This window comes from Brienomyrus brachyistius, unplaced genomic scaffold, assembly GCF_023856365.1.
Source record: "Brienomyrus brachyistius isolate T26 unplaced genomic scaffold, BBRACH_0.4 scaffold57, whole genome shotgun sequence".
In the NCBI taxonomy this organism is placed as follows: Eukaryota; Metazoa; Chordata; class Actinopteri; order Osteoglossiformes; family Mormyridae; genus Brienomyrus; species Brienomyrus brachyistius.
The window spans coordinates 87,094-108,108 of record NW_026042332.1 but is presented as its reverse complement, the minus strand read 5'-3'; the positions used below and the strand labels follow the sequence as shown (position 1 = coordinate 108,108).

Sequence of the window (21,015 nt, the reverse complement as noted above, 5' to 3'; positions counted from 1 at the left end):
CCGAAAGTGGCCTGTGATTTACAAGGCCTGAGTCATGTGGGGGGGGGGGGGGGGGGGGGGATCTGCTGTGTAATAGGCTTTCGTGTATATGGACTCGCAAACGCATGGGTGGGATGCGTCCCTAGGTCACTGCGGCCTCCACCTGAAGGAGCCTGAACGGGCAGCTTTGTATCTTCGTGCTAGCGGTGCGATGTTGACATGTCCTTTGCAACAACTGACTAATTTCTTTTAGACGTGATATTTTACATGCCTGGCCTTCCCGCTTCTCCCCGGCCTACCCCTCACAGACTTGCTCAGCTTGGTTTCTGGGCTTCCGGGCCTTATCAATAGAATGCAGCGTTTCGACAACGGTACCCAAAGACATCTCTCTAGACTGTCCCTGATGTTCAGTTGGTAATCTGAAACAAAAAAGCTCTCCTTAGCACCTAGCTAAATGCTGAACGAATCTGCAGGTAAAGCGCTAAATACATGGGAATGTTGGTGAATCACTAATATTGCATTTTTCTTCTCCGGTTCGGTCATTCCCGCAATATGCGTAATAATGGTAAGCAGGGTTGGCAGCTATGTTTTGCTAACGCGGGAGATTTTTTTGTTGTTTAATCTTAAATAACCTTTGCTAATACGGAAGTTTGTTTGGGTGTTACGGAACAAAATGGCGAGACTAATGGCTCACATGACCGTGTCATCGAGCAGCTGTGTACGAAGGTGGCATTTGACACAGTGTGACATGCGAGTCCCGCTGATTCCCCTTAGGGAGGGTGGCAGCAGAACACTCTGTGGCCTAATGTGGCGCCATGGCACATGCTTCCCGATGCCCGGGGTCAGGGGGGGGGTCACGGGGTGTCAGGCTTGATGAAGTCAGTCACCCCAGCTAGCACCACCGAAAGCGAAGGGGAGGTGCTATGGTACGCAATATCCCCCACCTGACGGACGTGTGGAATTAAGTGGAGTGCTGCACCCCTGCAGTCGCAGCAGAATTGCTTCTCAGGGTGACGGATGATTAGCTGGTATCTCTGGCCTGGTTTGATTCCGACAGAAGCCGAGTCAGGTAGCCGCTCACAGGGCTTTTCACAGGAAATCGTCGACTCCCCGGTCGCGCCAAGACAAAATATAATCCTGTGAGTGACACCGAGCTTTCGGCTTGTCTAACCGGAGATGGAGTTCCCTTGACAGGATTGTTTACCCGCTGACACATGTGTTTTTTTTCATCTGTACTGCCTTTATTCATTATTTTTTTAACAAGTGGAATTAACATTCAGATGCTGGTATGAAAAAGTGTGCGTTGTTCATAAAAACAGAGCTGGCTGCCTTGAAGGAATGAACTAGGCCTTTTGATCACACTTTGATGAGAGAATCTAGACTGCAACGCGACTTCCTCCTGAGAGCGGCGTGACGTGATCTGAAGATGAAAAACATTAAAATATTTGTGAAACGTGAATGCTTCCTGAAAGAACAGAGACGGTGGGATGATATCTATACGATAGTTGTGTCAAAACAAGCTCTGAAGGAGTGTCCTAAAAGGCGGATCGCTTGGGGTTCGGACACGTCAACGGAAGCGTCATCCGGTGGCGCTTGTTGGGCTATTTTGGCGGTGATAGGCCAGGCTACTCGTGGTTGGCACTCTTCTCGAGCAGCTCAACGTGTAAACGCTTGATTAGCTTTTTCTGCAATGTATTAGCAGCGTTCGTGCTGCAACTGTGCCAGAAAGGGGAACTTCTCTCACAGCTCCTGTCACACCTAACACCCAGACTGATAAGACTTTAGAAGAAGAAGAAAAAGAGCTACTAAACACGACAGCAAAACATTTGAGCACCTGACGGACTTGTTCCCCCTTCAGTTGCTGTATCGGGGCTTTGCCTGCCCCATACCTGGCAGTAATGGTAGAGGACCACCCACAGGAGTTCCTGTTCAGTTCTTCTTTGAGGTGCTTCGAGATTTTTCCCAGACAGCCCCTGTTCTTCTACATGCATGGATCCACGTGCTTCTCCTCTGTGAAGCATGTTTGTGATATGTCGAAAGACCTGGACACTATTTGCTGCATCTGTTTAATTTCACAGTGCAATAAAAACAGGACAGATTTATGAGTGTGCAAAAGTGGTGCACTGATATGCTATTGGTCGAAAAGGCAGATGAGAGCGAAGATTAGCTTCCTGTCAGTGGGAGCGGGCAAAGGGGTCATTGCGTGCATCCCTGCAAGTGGGCACTGGGTGGGCCTTCGTTGAGGTCGCAGGCATTCGTGTGCATTGGGAGACCAAAAAAAAATGTTTTTAGAAGTCATTTCTGAAAGTGCTTCAGACATCCTGTTTAGATGATAAGATAGGTGAGAAACCAACATTCCACCTCTCATGATTGGTTCGGTTTCTGGAGGTTGCTTAGCCAAGGATGTGGGGCTTAGCAACAGCCCAAACATCTCAGCTAATGCAGTTGGCCCGGTGATGATAGCTATGTCGGTAAGGCCGATAACTAGACCTACCCTGATAGGGCAGATGACAATGTCTGCAGCTCTGGGGTTAATAACAATGGGTAGAGTGGTTTAGCTGGTAGGACTACCTACAGAGATAGGCTAAACAATGATCGTTTTTGGGGTAGGATCAACCATTATAACTGGGGAGATAGGGCTAAAGATGGTAGTGGCAAAAGTAGGACCAGTAATGATAGGTACAGGGATAAGACAACTGATAGCTACAGAGATATGAGAAACAATTATACCTCCGATGATAAGGGGGAGAGTGATAGCAGCCCAAAGTGGCGCTGGCAGGAGCTGTCTGCCGCTCTTAAGCCTGTGTTCTCACTGCCAATATGTCTCGTGTATGGTCCAGTGTTCCCGGTGTTTCCAGAACATGACCTGTCTGTTCCAGCATTCCATGTTTCCAACATGACCTGTCTGATCCAGCATTCCTGGTGTTTCCGTTACATGACCTGTCTGTCCCAGCGTTCCCTGTGTTTCCGGAACATGACCCGTATATCCCAGCGTTCCCTGTGTTTCCAATATGACCTGTCTGTCCTAAGCATTCCCAGTGTTTCCGTTACATGACCTGTCTGTCCCAGCGTTCCCTGTGTTTCCGGAACATGACCCGTATATCCCAGCGTTTCCTGTGTTTCCAATATGACCTGTCTGTCCTGAGCATTCCCTGTGTTCCCGTTACATGACCTGTCTGTCCTGAGCATTCCCTGTGTTTCCAGTATGTTATCTTTACATCCTAAGCGTTCCCTGTGTTCACTCCACCTTCTCTCCACGCTCCTCTTTTTATCGGCGGTTTAGATCTGAGCGGCGCTTAGCCGGAGATGCGCCACGGCCCTAATTACCTGTTTTAAATTCAAGATAATAGCCAAAGGAAGCAGTTTAGCGAGGATGAAAGGAGCTGTCCTGTGCATCCGAAAGGATAGCAGCCTAAGCCCTACAGAGGGGACACGTTATCCCGCTCTTTATAGAAAGACCTTGCTTTTTCAGGTAGATAGTTAAAACCAAACAGCTTCTCAGTCTTGGAAGATGAAAGGTTGTTTTTTTTTTTCTCAGTTTTTCCGGCGAAACGCTAGGTTGGGTTCAGGTTTCCTGGGCCCACCCTCTCCCCTGCCTCTCCGCTCCTCCTCCTGACTCCTCACACATGTCTTCTTGGAGGGGGGAAGGCAGACCCCTATGGCAGTCTGCCGGTGTTAGATTAAATACTGAGATGGCGACAGGAAGCGGGCGGGGAGGGAGAACAGGAGGCCGGCTGGGTGAGGGATGTAGGGAGATTTATCAGGTTGGCTACGGAAACCGCCAGTTTGTCTGACTTCTAATTTTACAGCTAACCAAACAGCCCCCCCCCCCCAAAAAAAAAAAATACTGCCCAAAAGAACTGGGCATAGAGTCTGCAAAGCCATTTTGTGACTGTTCCCAATATTATTGGAGACATTCACAGAAGTCTAAAATATGTATAAAATTATGTCCATCTCTTCACTTTGCTTGGTGCATGTCTGACAACGTTAATAAATGAAATGTTGATATTTGCTGATGTTTGTACGTATAAGAGGCGAATGATTCGATGCACAAGAGGTGTTGCTCTGTGTCGGCTTGTACGGGGGTGGGGGGCTAATGGGCTCCCTGGAAGTGTTTCCCCTCCACATTTCCGCCGGTTTAAGTCGTGCAAATCATTTTGCCTGGGAGAGCACTGACATGGTACAGTGAATTAATGTGACTTCCGGTCTGGAGGAGAATTTGATACTTGCTTAGTCACCTTCGGGGGGGGGGGGGGGGCATTTCTTGACGAGGCTTCCAGCAAGCATTAATGAATTAGTGCTGCTGAGGTGGAGATGGAGCTCTGCATGGTGGGGGGGGGGGTGGTCTGTTTGAGTTTGTGTGTCATTCTGTGGGTGCGTGTGGTCCTGACAGGGAATTCCTCTGAGAGGCTGCTACGCACCACAGCCACTGCAGATTAACGCGCCTCTAATTGCCTCCCGTTTAACTTCTGGAGCTGCCGGGGGCCGTGGCCACTCTCAGGGAGTCGCCCTGCTCCCTCGCCTCCCCGGCGCCCCGGTGGGTGGACTCCGCTCCCTTTGCAGCACTGGATGGATGGCCCTGTCTCTACACCTTTGTCTCCCTTTAATTCCATTTCCTAAATAAAGGAGAAGCCATTAGTTTATTACCAACATCATTTTTTTTCCATAAATGAGTTTACTGATATTCAGTTGTTAATGAAGCAGTTTATACCCATTGAGTGTGCTCACAGCTGTAAGCTCCTATCTAATAATGGCTTCCTAAAGACAAAAGATTAAGGAAACAAGCAGAGGAATCACAATGGGGCCCAAAGCAGCATGGGCAGCCTCTTTCATCCGCTGCGTTTCCTCTCCGAATCCCAGTCTCTCGTCGTGCCCCTCTGATGGGGCTGTTTTGTTTGTGCTGGACCCCCAGCAGATAGGGAGTCTCACAGAGGTCGGGGAGGGCACATGGAGGGGGGGGAGTCCGGGCCCCTTCCAGAGCAGACGCTGCCTTTTATGAGCGCCTGGGGGACTTCCATCTTCAGTTTAAAAAAGACAGGTGGGTAGGTAAAGCATGGATATGAGCCAGCAGGGATGGGGAATCCAAAAAATGAGGGGTGGGGGGGCTGCTTTGTTCCTGTCATAATCAGCGCATCAATTAGCTCCAGTGTGCTAATTAGCACCTTTCTGTGCCCCATGTAACTAAGCGGTTCACAGCCCTGTTATGCTCCTGATCAAAAAAGTAGCAGACCGGCAGAAATGGGGAGGTTCTGATCACACAACAATAGTAATAATAATCATTATTATGATTATTATGAACGAGGAGTGTCTGAGCAGACCTCAGATATGTGTTTCCTTCCCGTCCTCTTCCTCAGGGGCTGCCCTGGTCCCTGTCGCGTTTTGTGGGGACCGTCCCTTTGGGTCGAGCGGGGAGAAAGCCCGGGCATCCACACGTGTGGTGCTTTGTCATGCTGTAAGCACGCGCTGGGGGCATTTTTGTGTAATGGCCCCAGGTGATTTTGACATTTTTCAAAGGTGCAGTGGAGGTCCTGCCTGGCATCATCATTAGGATGGACTTGACAGAATGTCAGCAAAACGTGATTTGTTTGTGTTCTGCGTTCCCAGTGTAATTTGTTGCTCATGAATCGTATCTGCTGCTGTGTTCAGTGTCCCGGCACCAAGGCGAGGACGCGCACAGCTGCTCTCCTGCAGATCGCCATCCACCAGCAGGTTTGCGCAGCTTTTAAAGTTAACCCTTTAAAGAGGAAGGCCGCAAGCACTCGTGGATTTTTAGTCCGTTTCCCTGAACGGCCCCCTCCTCTGGGTTTGAGAGAGCACCCTCGCAGTTCACCAACACGCATCCCTGACGAGCCGCTTCCAGTTGGACCTCGATGCCTCACCAGGTCCTCTGGTCCGGCTGTCCTACTGGTGGAAGCAGATTTGAACTCCTGGAAGTGAGTGGGGCTCGTTAGTCTTCAAGTCCTGCAAAGCTGAGGTTGAGTAATGTACAGGGAGGTGGGATGGACTCATGAAGGGCCCTACAAATGGAAGCCTTAATTAGCTACGGGTCCCGGGTCAGTCGGAGCTCCCCCTGGAGGCCATCGAGGGCAGCTTGCTCACTGATTGGTGAGCCGGGGTGGGGAAGATGAAAAGGGGGGGCCTGTTTCCTGGAGCTCGTTTGGTACCTGCGGGGGGCGCCTTTCAGGTGACAGAGATGTGCCCTCTGGGTGAGGAGCAGATGTGATTCGCATGCTCGTTAGCATGTGAATACAACCCATGCGGTGCTGCTCCTTACCTGAACCCCCTTGCATAGATGTTTACTCAGGATCCTCCTTCCTACTAGCCACCCCCACTCTGACCCTGTTAAACCCCCCCCCCCCGCCCCCCCTATTGGTCACTGGCAGAGTTTTATGACACAGCGCTTATTCCATGACCCAGAGCGCAGATGCTACTCCGAAAATGTGCTTTCACACACATTTCGGCCTCATTGTGTTTAACACGTAGGAACCCCCCCCCCACCCCCCCTCCATGAAGCTGGCCCCTGCTCGCTTTCTTGGGCATTCTCTGAGACACTGTTTCAGATAGCCTCCGGTAAATTCTAGCCAAAATTTTTTCAGGATGAAAATGAATTTTGAATGTTAGAAACATATTTTGGGGAGAATTGTTTTCGCTTATATTTTCATTTCATGATTATCGTTCGTCCTGTGGGATTTATCTGCACCATTGAATTTATTGGGGGGGTCGGACGTGGATGAGCGGATGCATTTGACCTTTCTGTTCAACCACGATGTCGGGTCAGGACTTGGAAGCTGCCGTGTTGTTCCTGTAATTTGCATTTTTACCTTCGGAGTTGCCGCTCGGGCCACGGTGGCCTGCAGAAGCATGCAGAGCAGCCTTGAGAGGATCAAACTGTTTTTGTCAGGCTCTGTTATCTCAGGCTCTGCCGATAGTTTTGGCGAGTCGCAAAGGTGGAAGGAATTTACGGGAATGTGAGCTGGACGTCTTGCTGAGGTATGGGGCTTCTCCGGGGAACATTCTCAGTGCCTCTTCTTCCCCCTTTTTTCATCCCATGTACTACTTACAGTGAAAATTCAGTGTAACACAACCTCCTTACGGTATATAATTATAACCCAGGTTCTGCTTAACTATTACTAACAAAAAACGGTCGCTAATCTGTTTTGGCAGAGTGGTGTGTTATTGTAGCATTCTAATTAATCATACAGAAAGTGTAATACATTTACGGTGTATATAGATTTATTAATGCTTTTAATCAGTTCTGGCAAAATTAATTTTGCTCTGATTACTTACATTTGAATTTGCATATACTTAGAGCGAGTAATTTATTTTTAAGGATTCTCCTTTATTAAAATTGTGGCGTGTGGTCCTTCAGCAGCAGTGCTACGCTGCTGATTCGCCTCTGAGTGTGTAAAGACGCATCATGCTGCGGCAGCTCTTACACTCAGCTTTCCTTTATGCCAGTGTTAGTGTGAGTGTCAGTGTTAGTGTGAGTGTCAGTGTTAGTCTTAGTGTCAGTGTAAGTTCTTTAAAGGAATCCCTCTAGCTGTTGCAGTGACAGGCATGTCAGATGAAGTTTGATTTTGCAGTTCTCCGCACTAGGGCTGTTTTATAAGTAAACATGTCTTTGTAAAGGTGTTTATGAAAGCATGAAGGACTCAATATTTTAAATACCCCCCCCCCCCCCCCAAGGTGCATGCCCTGTTCCTGTGTTTCCTTCGATGGTAACGGTGTGGTTGCTGACCAAGGGCCGTCAGTGTAGTGGGGCTGCCGTTTGGAGGGTTTGGCTCCCCCTCTCACTCTGATGATGGCAGAGGATAAAAATACGGGGGGGATCCACACCGATACAGTATTCCTGTGGGGGGGGGGGGGCAGCTGATAGTGCCCGTCTGTGCCTGTTTGCACAGTCCCGCCCCTCCACCTCCTCCCGCCACAGAACCACAGCTGCATCAGCAGATTCCTGTACCTGAAATGCCGTGCTGGCCAGTGTGTGAGCTGATGTGTATGTGCGTGTATGTATGCGTGTTTGTGTGTGTGTGTGTGTGTGTGTGTGTGTGTGTGTGTTGTTCTGCATGTGAATTATGTTTATATTACATTGTTGGTCCAGATGTCCCCCACAATGTGATAAAAAAACCTGTTATTTAGATGTTGTGGGGACTATTTTTCAGGTTCCCACAAAGACCTGTGACTGCGGTTAAAAAACTATTTTTTTTGTGTGGTTACTTATGGTTAAGGTTAGGGCTGGGTAGGGATTATTGTTGGGATTAGAGTTTTCCCCATAGAAGTGAATGGAGAGACGTCCCCACAAAGATATAATTACAAACCTGTGTATGTTTGTGTGTGTGTGTGTGTGCATGTATGTTTTTGTGTGTGTGCATATGTGTGTGTGTGTGTGTGTGTGTGTGTCTGAGGAATCAAGCGGTGGGAGGGGGAGTGGGTCATGCGAGTACCTTGGCAGCTGGCCAGGGTGCCCCTCTGTGGCAGTTCTTGGGGAGGGGGGTCACGGGCAAGGGAGAGCAAGCCCCAATAAGGGTTTCAGCTTACAGTGGACGTGAGGGTGTGTGCATGCGCGTGTTTGCAGGGGGGTAGCACGGGTGTGGTCCCACTCACGCCGTCCCGCAGAGCATCACAACAACAATATCACCCAAAAACAATGTGCTATAAGAAAACGGGGAAGGAGGGGGGGGTCTCCAGTCCCTCATCCCACCGAATCCATAATCCAGGCACCCTGGCATGTTAATATTCAGGCATGCTAAAAATGAGCAGCTCCCCTTCTCGTAAGCGGAAGGCCTTTTTTACAGGTTGGCTTGAATGCCCTTTTGGAATGAGCCCCCCCCCCGTTCGAGCATCGTATCACCGCTGCTTCATATACGCCCCCCCTCCGTTACTATGAGGCGGCCAGGCCGGATGCCTGATCGTAACGCTCCGTCTAAAACCCCCTTTGATCCCTCATCACGGAACGTCAAATTATCCATCTGGCCCATTCGAAAAATCGTGATGTGCGTTTGGCCGGCGTCCAGGCGCCGATAGGTAAGGAAGTATCTCCCCAGGTCCAAAGGAAATCGAGCTGTGGGGGACCTGCCCCCCAGGTCTACGTTTCTCATTTTGCATCTCGGAGCTGGAACAAAAGGTGTGCGAGACTGATGTGATTTAAGTAGTTTGCTGCCTTCATTGGAGGGCTGACACACACACACACACACACACACACAGACTGAAAGCCTTTTATACCCCAAGAAAATAAGGAATTGTCTCCTTTTGTGTGGCGATAGCAGCAGTTTAACGGCGGCTGCTTGCGGAGCGGTTAGATTCGGGGCCGTTTCTCGTGTATTTGCTTAGTTACAGTAATTATCGGCGGTAACTGACAGGCAGAATCGCGCTGCTCAAAGTCTCAGGCTGTTTTCTCGCGCGAGGGCCCACTGCAGAACATCTGCTGAGAGATTTGCATATTAATTAACCCATATTAACTCTAATTATTCTGGGAAATTATCAAATAAATTAAATTTTCTAATTTTAACCTTTCTTTTGCTTGACGGGTGTCGGGCGGGCCGGGTCCTGTGGATGGTTCCGGCCTCACCTGAGCGCGGGTAACGGCGGGGGGCGGCATCGCACATGGGGGCGGGGGCTTTATTCCTGTTTTCTGCCCCATTTTGTTTTCACAAGTCCTAAGGGCAGCCCAGGGAACCTTTGTGTGCTTGCTCTTTCCTCCCCCGTGCAACCCCCCCCCCCCCCTCCTTTCTTGGCTTCCGTGTACGGCAGGAGGGGGGGCGGGGAGTTGAGCATTTGTCGAGAGGCTGCACATGTGTGCTCAGGCACACAGATGGTGGAACTGTACCGGGGCTCGGAAAGGTGGATCCTCAGATGGCGGGATGGAATCACCCCCCCCCCCCCCCCCAGCCCTGCCTGTTGCTCAGCCCCCCGCAAATAAATGGGAGTTTAATTCAATTACGGGGGGAGGGGACTGAATATGACCCACCCCCCCACCCCCTTTCCTGATGCACGTGTTGGAAGAACATGCATACATACGTATACAGACACGGACAGCCTCTGCGTCCCTGTCCTGCTGAATCCCCCCGCCCCGCCCCCCCCCAGCCGCCACCGGGTCCTTCTGTCTCGCGTACATGGGGCCTCACTGCTGGCCTACCATTATTATTATTTCATTTTCATTCTTTCTACCTACAAAACTTGTCAAATAAGTTGCCGTCGTTGCTGTTCCTGTGCAGGCAGATCACTCGTGCTTCCATACAGAGGAAGGTTAATGCCTCTTAGTGATCACTTCTTATTTGTTTGTTCTCTTCCCCACACGTTTTGTTAAATTACTCACTAACGCTCCACACTGTCTATGAGCGAGTCAAACAGCAAGGACCAAAATGATTGTGATTGACTCTGAAAACACATGCAGAGCTCAGCAAAAGCGGAGGTGGTGCACTTCAGACAGATTTTTAACATAAACTACATCCTTTTAATTGCAAAGATTGCCAAGTTTCCTTTCTGATGACAGAATATAAACTTACTCATGGTCTCTGCACGGCAAATCTTATCATGGGGACCCCCACCTCGCTTAGGAAATTTCAAAATACCGGAACTGTTTCGCAAGATAGTGTCGCTTTTGAACATGCTGTTAAAAATAACCCGTATCGAGGTATAATAGTACGACGGTCTGAAAAATTCAATACCGCTCAAGCCTAGTCTCAACCCAGCTGACTATCGCGATCCTTGCAATGTGATAATTGCAGATCATGCAGGCCTAGCTACCCCCCCCCGGAATCTATATTATGGAGCATGAGGGTGCTTCCCCACAAGCTGAACTGGATTAGCCCTTATCCAGTAGCTCATGTGACAAGTGACATGCCCTTTGTGGCTGCTGGTGCTGCGGTGATGTCCGCGGCATCCGGGACGCTGTCCAGTAGCACCCGGTACTTCTCCTGGGTCCAGGGTCCATCTGCTCCGAACCGGGATGGAGTTGCTTTTTTCCCGGGAAGGAAGCTGGCCTGGGAGAGTAATGGTGCCCATTCTTCTAGGACGAAATATACTTCCAGAAGCCGCTGAACCCTGGTGTCCCGGAGCCCAAATGATTTTATGATCATTTTCATTAGTCCTGAAGTGTCACGCTTTCTTAAGAAATTCTGCCCCTTTATTTGTTTAATGTACAAAGGCCCGATGGGTGTTTTGTTTCCCCCCTCACCTCCCCTCCTTTTCCAGTACATCTGTAGGCATTAAAAAGATGATTCACCCCCCCACCGCCCCCCCCATTCTGCAGTCATCCTGGAAGGTGCTACTCGCGGTAATCAATACAATACACATCGTCAGCGGCGGCGGCTGCCCCCCCGCGAACTGACAGCACAGTGTCGTGCAGTGAAAGGCCGAGGTACGGAGGCATTACGCACCACGTCAGCCGGCCCTCAGCAATTATGAATGCCATCCTAATTATCTCTGGCAGTCAAATAAAAGACGTCCCTTTTATTTACTTGAGACCCAGTGGGGGAGGGGGGGGGGGAGCACATGAAATCAAACAGGTAGCATCAGTCAGAAAATGTCAGCAGTAATTGCCTTTGTTATGTGTGACACTTAAACTAAGGAAGGAAAAATAGCACATGTCATCTGGAGAAAGCGTAGCTGCGAAGTAAACATTATCACCCCCCCACCGTCCCGCCACCCCCCGCCTTCCATGCTGCACCCCCCATGCTTGAATGAACACAAAAGATTGATTAGCGATGAGTAGAGCGAACAAAAACCTGGCCCGGTGACATTAGCAGGTTAGAATTACTGTGAAGAGGCAGACAAAGCGTAGCGGCCTTGAAAGCCGGAGTGTCATTCCCGCGGCACAGACCGGCCCGGCCCCCAGACCGCCCCCCCAGACCGCCCCCCAGACCGGCCTGGCCCCCAGACCGCCCCCCCCAGACCAGCCCCCATCCGTGCCTTGTGCCTCTCGCACCCGTCTCCCTGTCTGTCATGCTCTTTTCATTTTTTTTACCCGTTCTCTGTTTTTGTCTTCAGCCATCTTACGAGAAATGTCTGTGTTCCGGAATCCAGTCACACAGTAGTGTGCGGACCTGTGACTGAGTGCTTGCTTGGGGGGGGGGGGGGTTGTTAGAGTCCAAATGAGAGAGGGCGCTGGACGAGCCCCCCCCTTTAGCCATGGTGTCCTCTGTCTCAGATGCTGAGTAGGTGCATTTACGGTGCCGGGAGGGGCCGAGCACCCTCGAACCCTGCCCCTTTCATAGAGCGCCGCCCTCTGCAGACCTCCCCGGCCCGATAGCCAGCCACGTTCACATTAATGACCGCTAGCTTGTGGTGTCTGTTGTGACGGTGAGGTTGTATGCGATTGGCTTACCTTCCCGGAAGACATTTGGTTAGAGAAAACAGAAAACAGTGCATCATTTCACGATCATCCCGAGTGGCAGGTGGACAGACGCGCAGGGGCCCATGGTGGTGCGGTTTGTAAGGAGTATTGCTTTGGAATTGTGCAGCCTTTTCTCTGAAAGTCCTTAGAGGGCATCCTGGCCTCCTTCACTGCCAGAGCTGTATGTGCGTAAGCATTTAGCTCTTTCTTACCATGTGACTGATTTTCGTGGCGTAGATCTTCATGCTCGGGCCTGTTGCCGTCACATTCGACACATGGTCACAGAGGCCTGCCCACTTAAGTTGCTTCTCAACCACAGCTGCCCCAGTTAGTGAGTCTGGTCCCCCCCCCCATAATGAGGAACAGATTAATGCTCAAGTAGTGTGGAAGGTGATGATATCGCCGCTAACCCGTCCGGCTGTGGCCCCCATGCGCCCCCCCTGCCAGCTCCCCCGATCTACTATCTTCCCTCTGCCTTTTAGCTCCCTGATATTGAAGCTCCCCGTTCCTGCTGTCCCGCACGTTATGGGGGGGGCAGAGTGGGTTCAAAAGGCATGATTTTTAGAATAATGGCCTTTTAAAACCTGTCCAGCCTGAGATAATTTCTTTCAGGCCTTCTGCTCCGCCATTCTTCTCGTCTCGTCCCCAGATCAGTTTTTTGGGAGGGGCGGGGGTGGAGCGGGGGGGGGGACTGATCTCTTCCCAGGCCTCCTGCTCCTTTGTTGTGTCCCCCAGTGAGGACACCTATAGAAAGGCTGCAGAAAGGGGAGTTTTCCTTACGTTGCTAGGAAGTGGTTAAAGCACTGTAGCTACCGAGGGGGGGCTTTGGGGGGCGACGGGGCCGAGTGAGAAATTAAAATAAAAGCGCATTATCAATTGTGTCTAGGTATATATGGACCACACAGCAAGTTGAAATGTCTCACTTTCCCATTTTTTTTTCATCTCGGGGGCATTACCCGGCCTGAACTTGCCCAAAGCCTTGTGGTCACACCTCTTGAAAAAAGGTTTTGTTTCCCCCGTCAATTGGTATTCAGCCCAGGTCAGCGGATTGTGCCCCCCCTCCCCCCGCCCCCGCCCCCGGCCCGTTCTCATTTTAATTTGCACCTGTTGTGCAGTTGTTCGGAAGGCGAGTGCAGGCCCGTGGATTATACAAAGATCATATTATGGACAGATATGCGCAGTGTAATCTTTTTGTTCCTGGCACAGCCTGAAAAAAAAAATGTCTGGCCTCTTTCTTTTCTTGCCCCTGCCTCCTCTTCCTTGGGAATCTGTCGGGAAAAAATGCAGATACAACGGGGTAGGGTTAATGTCTTTAAGCCGACCAGAGAGGGAGGACAGACACGTCCCAGGACGATGAGCGGGCCGCGGGAACAGAACCCCAGCCGTGCTCTCCCGAGAACAAACCTTCCCGAAATTACTTCATTAGGCAGCTCTGAACAAACCTGAAAACTGTTCACACGTTTGGTTGGCTTTTGTTTTTGTTCGTTTTCCATATTTCTTTCTTCCTCCCTCATTCTTTGGATACTGGTCCGCGCGGCATCCCTCGTGAGGCAACATCTCATCTTTATGACGCTAATGTTTCTGTTCAGTGGGGTTAAAGTAGAAAATGTCCCGCACGAACGGACGTGAGAGCTCTCGGCTCACTGTTTTGCGCGCCTTATTTAGAGGCTGTCTGCTCCGCAGAAACTGGGCGTTCGTCGGACCCCGGAGAGCGAACCGGGGCCCTCATACCTCGGCCTAGTTCCGGTCGAGGCGTGCTCTCCATGCACTGTTTTCCCTCAACAAGCCCAAAGGATCTGCTTTAGATCTTAATTAGTGACCAATGCTACAAACCACAAGTTTGTTGTTTTTTTTTCCTTGGCTAGAAACATCTGGCGCTGGCAACCCGCCTGGCCCGTCCGGCATGGGACACGCACTCTCGGCTGGGATGCCCAGAAAGGTGCCGCTCAGCTGGCATCCGAGGAACTGGGAGCGAGAGGCCTTGTGGGGGGGGAGCATATTGTTTTTGGCCGGGTCAGCTTGGGAGGGGATGCAGATTCCAGTCACTCTCAGGCAATGCGGCTGCCCATTTGGGAGGGCGGGGGGGGGGCTGTGCTGTACAATGGTTGCAACGGTGGCAAACTGCAAGCAGAAAAATGATCGTCATTTTTCCCCACATCGCCCGCAGTGCTGAATTACGAGAATGTGGTGGAGACAGGCTCGGAGACGGACGAGGACGACAGGCCACTTGTCTCTGAGGAGGACGGCCTGCTCAACGGTGACGGGAGCCCAGCAGGCCTGGCCCCCCCGTGACGCCTCGCCGGCGCCCGCCAAGGAGGACGACGATGACAACGACGGAAGAGATGGAGGGGCGGAGCATGCGTGGCATAATGGCGACCTGCTGAGAGCATCGCTCAACGGAACTGGTGAGTCTCCCGCCATCCAAACCCTGCCCCCAGGTGACTCCGCCCCCAAATATGGGACCAGCTTCCCAACATCCTATGGGGAGAAAAGTGAAGCAGCCCCCATCCTCTCCAACACCGACATCCTCAACATCTCGGCCATGGGGCTCGAGGGCTGTGGCTCCCATAGTTCCCAGTTCAAGCAGCCAGATCATGCTTGAGCAAGATGCTGATCGCGAATGATTTTGTCGTATGAGAAATACCATGAATCACTTCGGGAGTCAAATATGCAGCCACAAGAAATTTTGCACGTGGATTTCCACAACAGAAACATTTGCAAATGCATACCACCTGACAGCAGCCCCCAGCATCATAAACTGCGTCGGAGACGGTCGCATTCTGTCTGCGTCGGCCCATCACTGATAATGCCACTTTGGTCGGGGAGGAGAAGCTTTACGGACGCCTTTATGTAACCATACCCCACCCCCACAAAAACACATGGTCCCTGATAGAGAAGGCCAGGATTCGGATGCTTGAAAGATAAATACTTTTAATTAGGGGCAGAGGATAATCATTAAAGGAAGGCCGGCTGCTGCTGAAGTCATTAACAATCTTAAATGAAATTTTTATTTTTATGATAGCCATTTACATGTATAATAAGAGCCGATGATTGTGGGAGCCGTGTGACGGAGATGGAGTGCGCGGAGAGCTCATGTACGACAGGTCATTTAAACGACCCGCGACCGCTATTCATCCCGGCTAATGAACCAGCCGCGCGCTCCGCCGCTGAAGCCCGCTCGCTACTTTAAAAAATTCAACACTGTCAAAAGAGAAATGCGCGTTTAGCGAGGGCCGCTTGATTCTGGCCGCCACGGGGGAGCCGCTGAGGGCGATCGGCGTTGGAAAAGGCTGGTTCTGGGAATCGCATCTGAAAAATGTATGGATTTTGGGAGCGTCGGCTTGCATGAAGCGCGCCAACGCGAGCGGCAGCTGGAGAAACATGGGCACTCCTGCGTGGGGAGGAGAGGTAGCGTTTGCCAGGGGAACCTGCTTTCGGCCTGGTGAAACGTCGACGGCGTTCTGGAGAGCGGAGCATGTGTCAGTAGGATGCTGGGAAGTTCGCTCCACCTTGTGGGCACACCACGCTTCCCCGGCACCCCCCACATGTAACCTCTCCGCACGAGAAGCCTTTTCTCACACCCGCCCCCACCCCGCCTCCCCCTTCTGCCCGCGGGACCCCCCTCCCGAACCGAGGTTCCCTTCTCCCCACCGGCTTTCTGGCCCCAGCCCAGGACGTTTTGCCCAGGGAATTATCCTTGACGTTCGTTCTGCCTGCGGTGACGTGAACCTGCAGCAGCGTTATCCCAGGTTTACGTTTTGATTTCATTTTTATTTATATTTACATTTCCAAGAGCCACAATGATGTCGCCCCACTAAGCACCGTATTAAACAGCTTCCGCTTAGGGAAGACATCCAGCAACCTTCCACATCATTCCCAGCCTGCGAAAGAGACCGATTTCCAGCGGCAGGTCTGCTCCTCATTCGTCGGCCGCTTTGCCAAACGAGTCCCTCGTGTCTGACAGAGAGGCTCTGCTGCACTGTCCTCAGTGGGGGGCCGGGCTTCTTAATGGAGAAACACACTCCTGACCTCACCTGTCCCCTGACCAGCGGGTCTGTGAGGGGGCAGCAAAGGCGAAGCCTGTCTACTTGTGCGACTCGGGTCGTAGTTTTAATACACAGAGCGTAAAATTGGATTACCGTTGGGCAAAACCCGATGCTAATTTCCCTGCCGTCTTAGTTTCCTCTCCGATTGCGGTGCAGTGAATTATATGGCAGCTGAGCAGTGAGCAGGATGTGTGTGTGTGGGGAGGGAGCTCGCATCTCCAGGTGTGAGGGAGGCGGCGGCCGGGATGAAGGGGCCAACACCACCCCCCCTCTATGCGCCCATGGGGTCCGGGGTCAAGCCTGGCCGAATCGAGGAAATGGCTCCGTACTTAGAGAAGCCGGGATTTTATGCCATTGGATGTTTTTTTTATCTGCTTGATGCAGAAGGCAACTGTTTTGCCTCAAGTGTAGGCCGGCATAAGCCTTCCCAGAATGCCACACAAACAACAAAAGTATTTATAAGCCTCCCTTTGTTTTCCTCTCTTATGCAAATTTAAAGTCTGCCTTTAAATAACGGCTCAATTCACGCAGAAGAGAGCATCGCGCCGACCCAAACTGCCTCTGTTCTACAGTTAATACTATGGACTGTTCTTTGATTGAGTCTTTGTAAATAGCAGTATAGACTGTATCACCGTACTGCTTGGAAGTGAGTTTAACGACTTTTTACTTTAAAGGCATCATCAGTGATGAGCAGACTTAGAGATCCCGGTGCTCAGGGGGGGGGGGGGGGGGGGGGCTTTGCACAGCCCTGTACTGGACGATTGTGTGGCTATTCATAGATGCTGATAGGCTGTATTCATAATCGGGACGTGATCTCCTCCCAGAACTAACACTCCCTGAGACGGCGCTCTGTCCTTTTGTCGGGCCGTCCCGCGTGAGCCCCCCCCGCCGCCCTGGCAGCGTATACCGCATCTCTCCTTTATTTGTTTGTGACGCGGCCGGCCCGTCCGCTGGGACTCTCTGTTTACCGGGACCCACATCACGTCCAGGACGCTAGTACAGCTTGCTGGGCACGACAATCACGCCGGAAAGGTCAGGTGATAAAGGCTCCCTCCGCTGTCTGCCCGTGGGTGGGGGGGGGCAGCAGGGACGCCTTTGTGCGATCACTCAGGTGCTCCTTGAATAATTCCCTCTGTTTGCCCCCCCCCATCCTGGGTTCCCATGTTTAAGGTAAACAAGCCTCTGTCTGCTACGCTTGATAGCATCCATCACCGAGCCAAACAAAGGGCGGCATTTGGCGCACACAGCGGGCCCTTCATGGCGCCGTACCTTCCCCCGCCGCCGTCATTGTGGCCCCGTCCCCGTGCTGCCTGGTACGCTTCCCCCCTCCTCACCCCACTCTCTTTTTCTCTGTAGATGAAATGAAGGACGAGTTTGACACTATGGGACCGGAGGCCATGCTCCACGCGATCGGAAACGGTGCAGGTGAGTTTGGCCCCCTCTCCCCGCTCTAACCCCCCCCACGCCGGGACCCGGCCAGACCCAGAGGCTCAGGCCCTAGTTGGCACGTTTGACTGCATAGCTGACATCCTTTGGACCGAGCTTCTCCTCACATGGACCCTCCTGACCCCCCCAATTGCTGTGTGGCCACATCCCGCTGTAAGCGTTCACAGCTGTCTCTCTGCCCCACTCTCTCCCCTTCCTCCTGTACTCTTCCGGCCCTGATTGGTTTATGGTTTGGAAAGGCGCGGGTATACTGCAAAAGCATCTCTCTCACCATGAGGGCTAAGTCTGTTTGACTTCTGACTCTTGGTCGGCGAAGAAAGGCAATTTTAAATTTACCAACCAAACACACATATAAATAAAATCTAATAATAATGTTGTTTAAGTTGCGAAATACAACATGATGAATTATCTGCCTCTTCCGATTACTTTAAAGGGTCATAATTTAAGCAGAGTAATCAAATTTAGTTTCATTTAAAGAATGATTAGGGAAAGAAGAAGTGAAATCAGCAATCCAAGCATTTGTGGTATAGCTTACAATACGTTTTAAAAATAAAAATGTTTATTAAAAGCAGTTCCACTGTTCAAGATGATTTTTCTTAAGAGAGTTAAGTCGTCTTTCTTGACCATTATGTGACAGGACAGTAGGTTGACTGAGACATATTCTTCCCAAACCGATATGTCTTGTGGGGTGCAGGGGGGAGACAGCTCCATTCACCCGGGTTGCCCACCACCCCCGTCTCCGCAGTGAAGGGCATCGACTGCAGCCCGGAGTTTGAGGACTTCTTCGGCAAGCAGAAGCTGCACGAGGCCGAGAATCACATGGGCAGCATCGCCGAGTACCTGCACCGCGCCGACACACCGCCGTCATCTACCCCGAGGCCCCCGAGGAGCTGTGCCGCCTGGGCACGCCCGAGGTCACCGGGCCCGAGGAGAATGGTAAGAATGCGGGGAACGGCCCGGTCGCACTGGCGACGCCGCCAGCTGTCGGCTACGCGGATTCGCCGAATGCCTCCCGCGTTTACCTCCGGGCCGCAGCTGTCGTGCCGCAGAATCGGATCGCGTACCTTCTGGGCCCGACGAGTGAAAAAAAAAGGACCGGACTTTAAATATGCACTTGGTGAGGAATGTGTGGAAAATGTTAGTGAATGCAGGTCCCTTTATAACACGGACGGAGCCTGTTACAGTTATTATGGCCTTTGCTTTAGAGGAGGATTTCAAATACATATATATATATATAGAGGCCAGATTCCTTTAAAAGACACATTTAATTCACACTCCGATTATTAAAAACGCACTGCGTAAATATGCCTTTCTTGCTATGTAAAAATATGGAAGTATTTTTGGTTTGAGTATGACAGTAAGGACCGTAACATCAACAACAACACCAACAATAGTACCAGTAGCAGTGAATGCAATGATACCCCCCCCCCCCCCCCCCGTACTACAGACCCTTCACTGATCGCAGCAACGGACACAGGCTTGTAGGATCATGTGACCGCACAGGTGTCAGGGGACATGGATGGCACTACCACATGACAGATTGCGGAGACCCCTCCCGTCCCCCCTAGGCAGCTCGCCCATCGACTAACCCCCCCCATGTCCCCTCTGCAGACCTGCCACCTGGAACCCCAGATGCATTTTGCCCAGCTGCTGACGTGCCCGTACTGTGACCGCGGATACAAGCGGCTGACGTCACTGAAGGAGCACATCAAGTACCGGCACGAGAAGAATGAGGAGAGTTTCTCCTGCCCCCTGTGTAGTTACACGTTCGCCTACCGCACCCAGCTGGAGCGGCACATGGCTACACACAAACCTGCCCGTGACCAGGTGAGTCCTCTTCCTAGCGGGGCCTCCTCCCCCTCCCTAATGCGCGATAACCCCTTAGAGAAAAGATATCATTTTGATTGGCAATCATTATTAATTTTTGATGGCATTTTGAAGATGCAGCTCTTTTAATGGTAATAGCTTTAATTGAGGCCCAAATGGTTTTTTGATGGTCTCTTCTGATATGATTTAGGTGCCTTGTGTTCACGATCGAATGATTGTGTTAATTTCCAATTTAGGAATTCTATCTGGTCTTTAACTTCAATTTACTCTTAAGCTTTATGTTTAATACAACTGAACAAAATCAGACTTTCCTCGGCCGCACTCTGCATTGGCTCGCTGTTTGTGAGTCGTCGTTTATTAAAAGCGGAAGAGACTGGTTTCGCTTTGCGCTCTGACTGCCTGAGCTCTCTCAGCTGGGAAGAGCAGAAAGATTGTGTGTTACCTTCCGAAGGCTACTCTGAAGAAATATCGCCCCCCCCCCCCCCCCCCCCCACTTTGCAGAAAGCCATTACTCACGTGCATCAAATGGAAAGATCAGGACTAAACATGGATAAAAAAACTCAGGGAAAAATACCATTTTGCTTGAATTGGCGGACCGGCAGCAGTTTACCCTGAGATTTAGGGGCACCTGGGGGTGGAGGTCGGCGCCGGGGGGGGGGCACGCTCACCGCTGAGCCCCTCGCAGGCCCTGCAGAGCCTGTTCTCTGCGTCTCAGGGGTGCGAAGTAATGGTTTGTCACTCCCCTGCCCTGCGCTGCCCATTTAAACACTCGATATTCCTTTTATGTGGCTTTTATCAGCATCCCATGGATTAGTTTCTGTAACCAAACAGCCTGCAGGACATGTGCACGCACACACACACACACACACACACACACACATGGACACACACACTCACGGACACACATACACACACATGGACACACACATGGACACACACGGACATACACACAGACACACACACACACGGACACACAGACACACACACACATACACACACACGGACTCACACACATGGACACACAAACACACACACACACGGACACACAGACACACACATGGACACACACACATGGACACGGACACACAGACACATGCACACACACGGACACACACACACGCACAAGGACACACAGACACATACACACACACGGACACACACACACGCACAAGGACACCACAGACACACACACACATACACACACACGGACACACGCACACGGACACACAGACACACACACACACATGGACAAGCACAAGTTGGTCTTCCTGTCTAAATGGGGACCATCCATTCATTTCTATGGGAAAACCCTTAACCCCAACATGAGGACCGTAACCCCCACCCAGCCGTAACCTTAACAGTAAGTAACCAAACAAAATACAA

The 21,015-nt window shown here is 51.3% G+C and overlaps 1 protein-coding gene across 1 annotated transcript in view; it reads left to right on the top strand.

Moving 5' to 3' along the window:
* The window catches only part of LOC125724504 (zinc finger E-box-binding homeobox 2-like), a 59,537-nt gene that overhangs the window by 30,389 nt on the left and 8,133 nt on the right, over positions 1 to 21,015 (top strand). Inside the window, 7 exon segments of the mRNA XM_049001231.1 lie at positions 14,481 to 14,602; positions 14,604 to 14,718; positions 17,716 to 17,784; positions 18,551 to 18,660; positions 18,663 to 18,741; positions 19,417 to 19,442; positions 19,444 to 19,632. Of these exon segments, the coding sequence (XP_048857188.1) occupies positions 14,481 to 14,602; positions 14,604 to 14,718; positions 17,716 to 17,784; positions 18,551 to 18,660; positions 18,663 to 18,741; positions 19,417 to 19,442; positions 19,444 to 19,632 (710 nt within the window).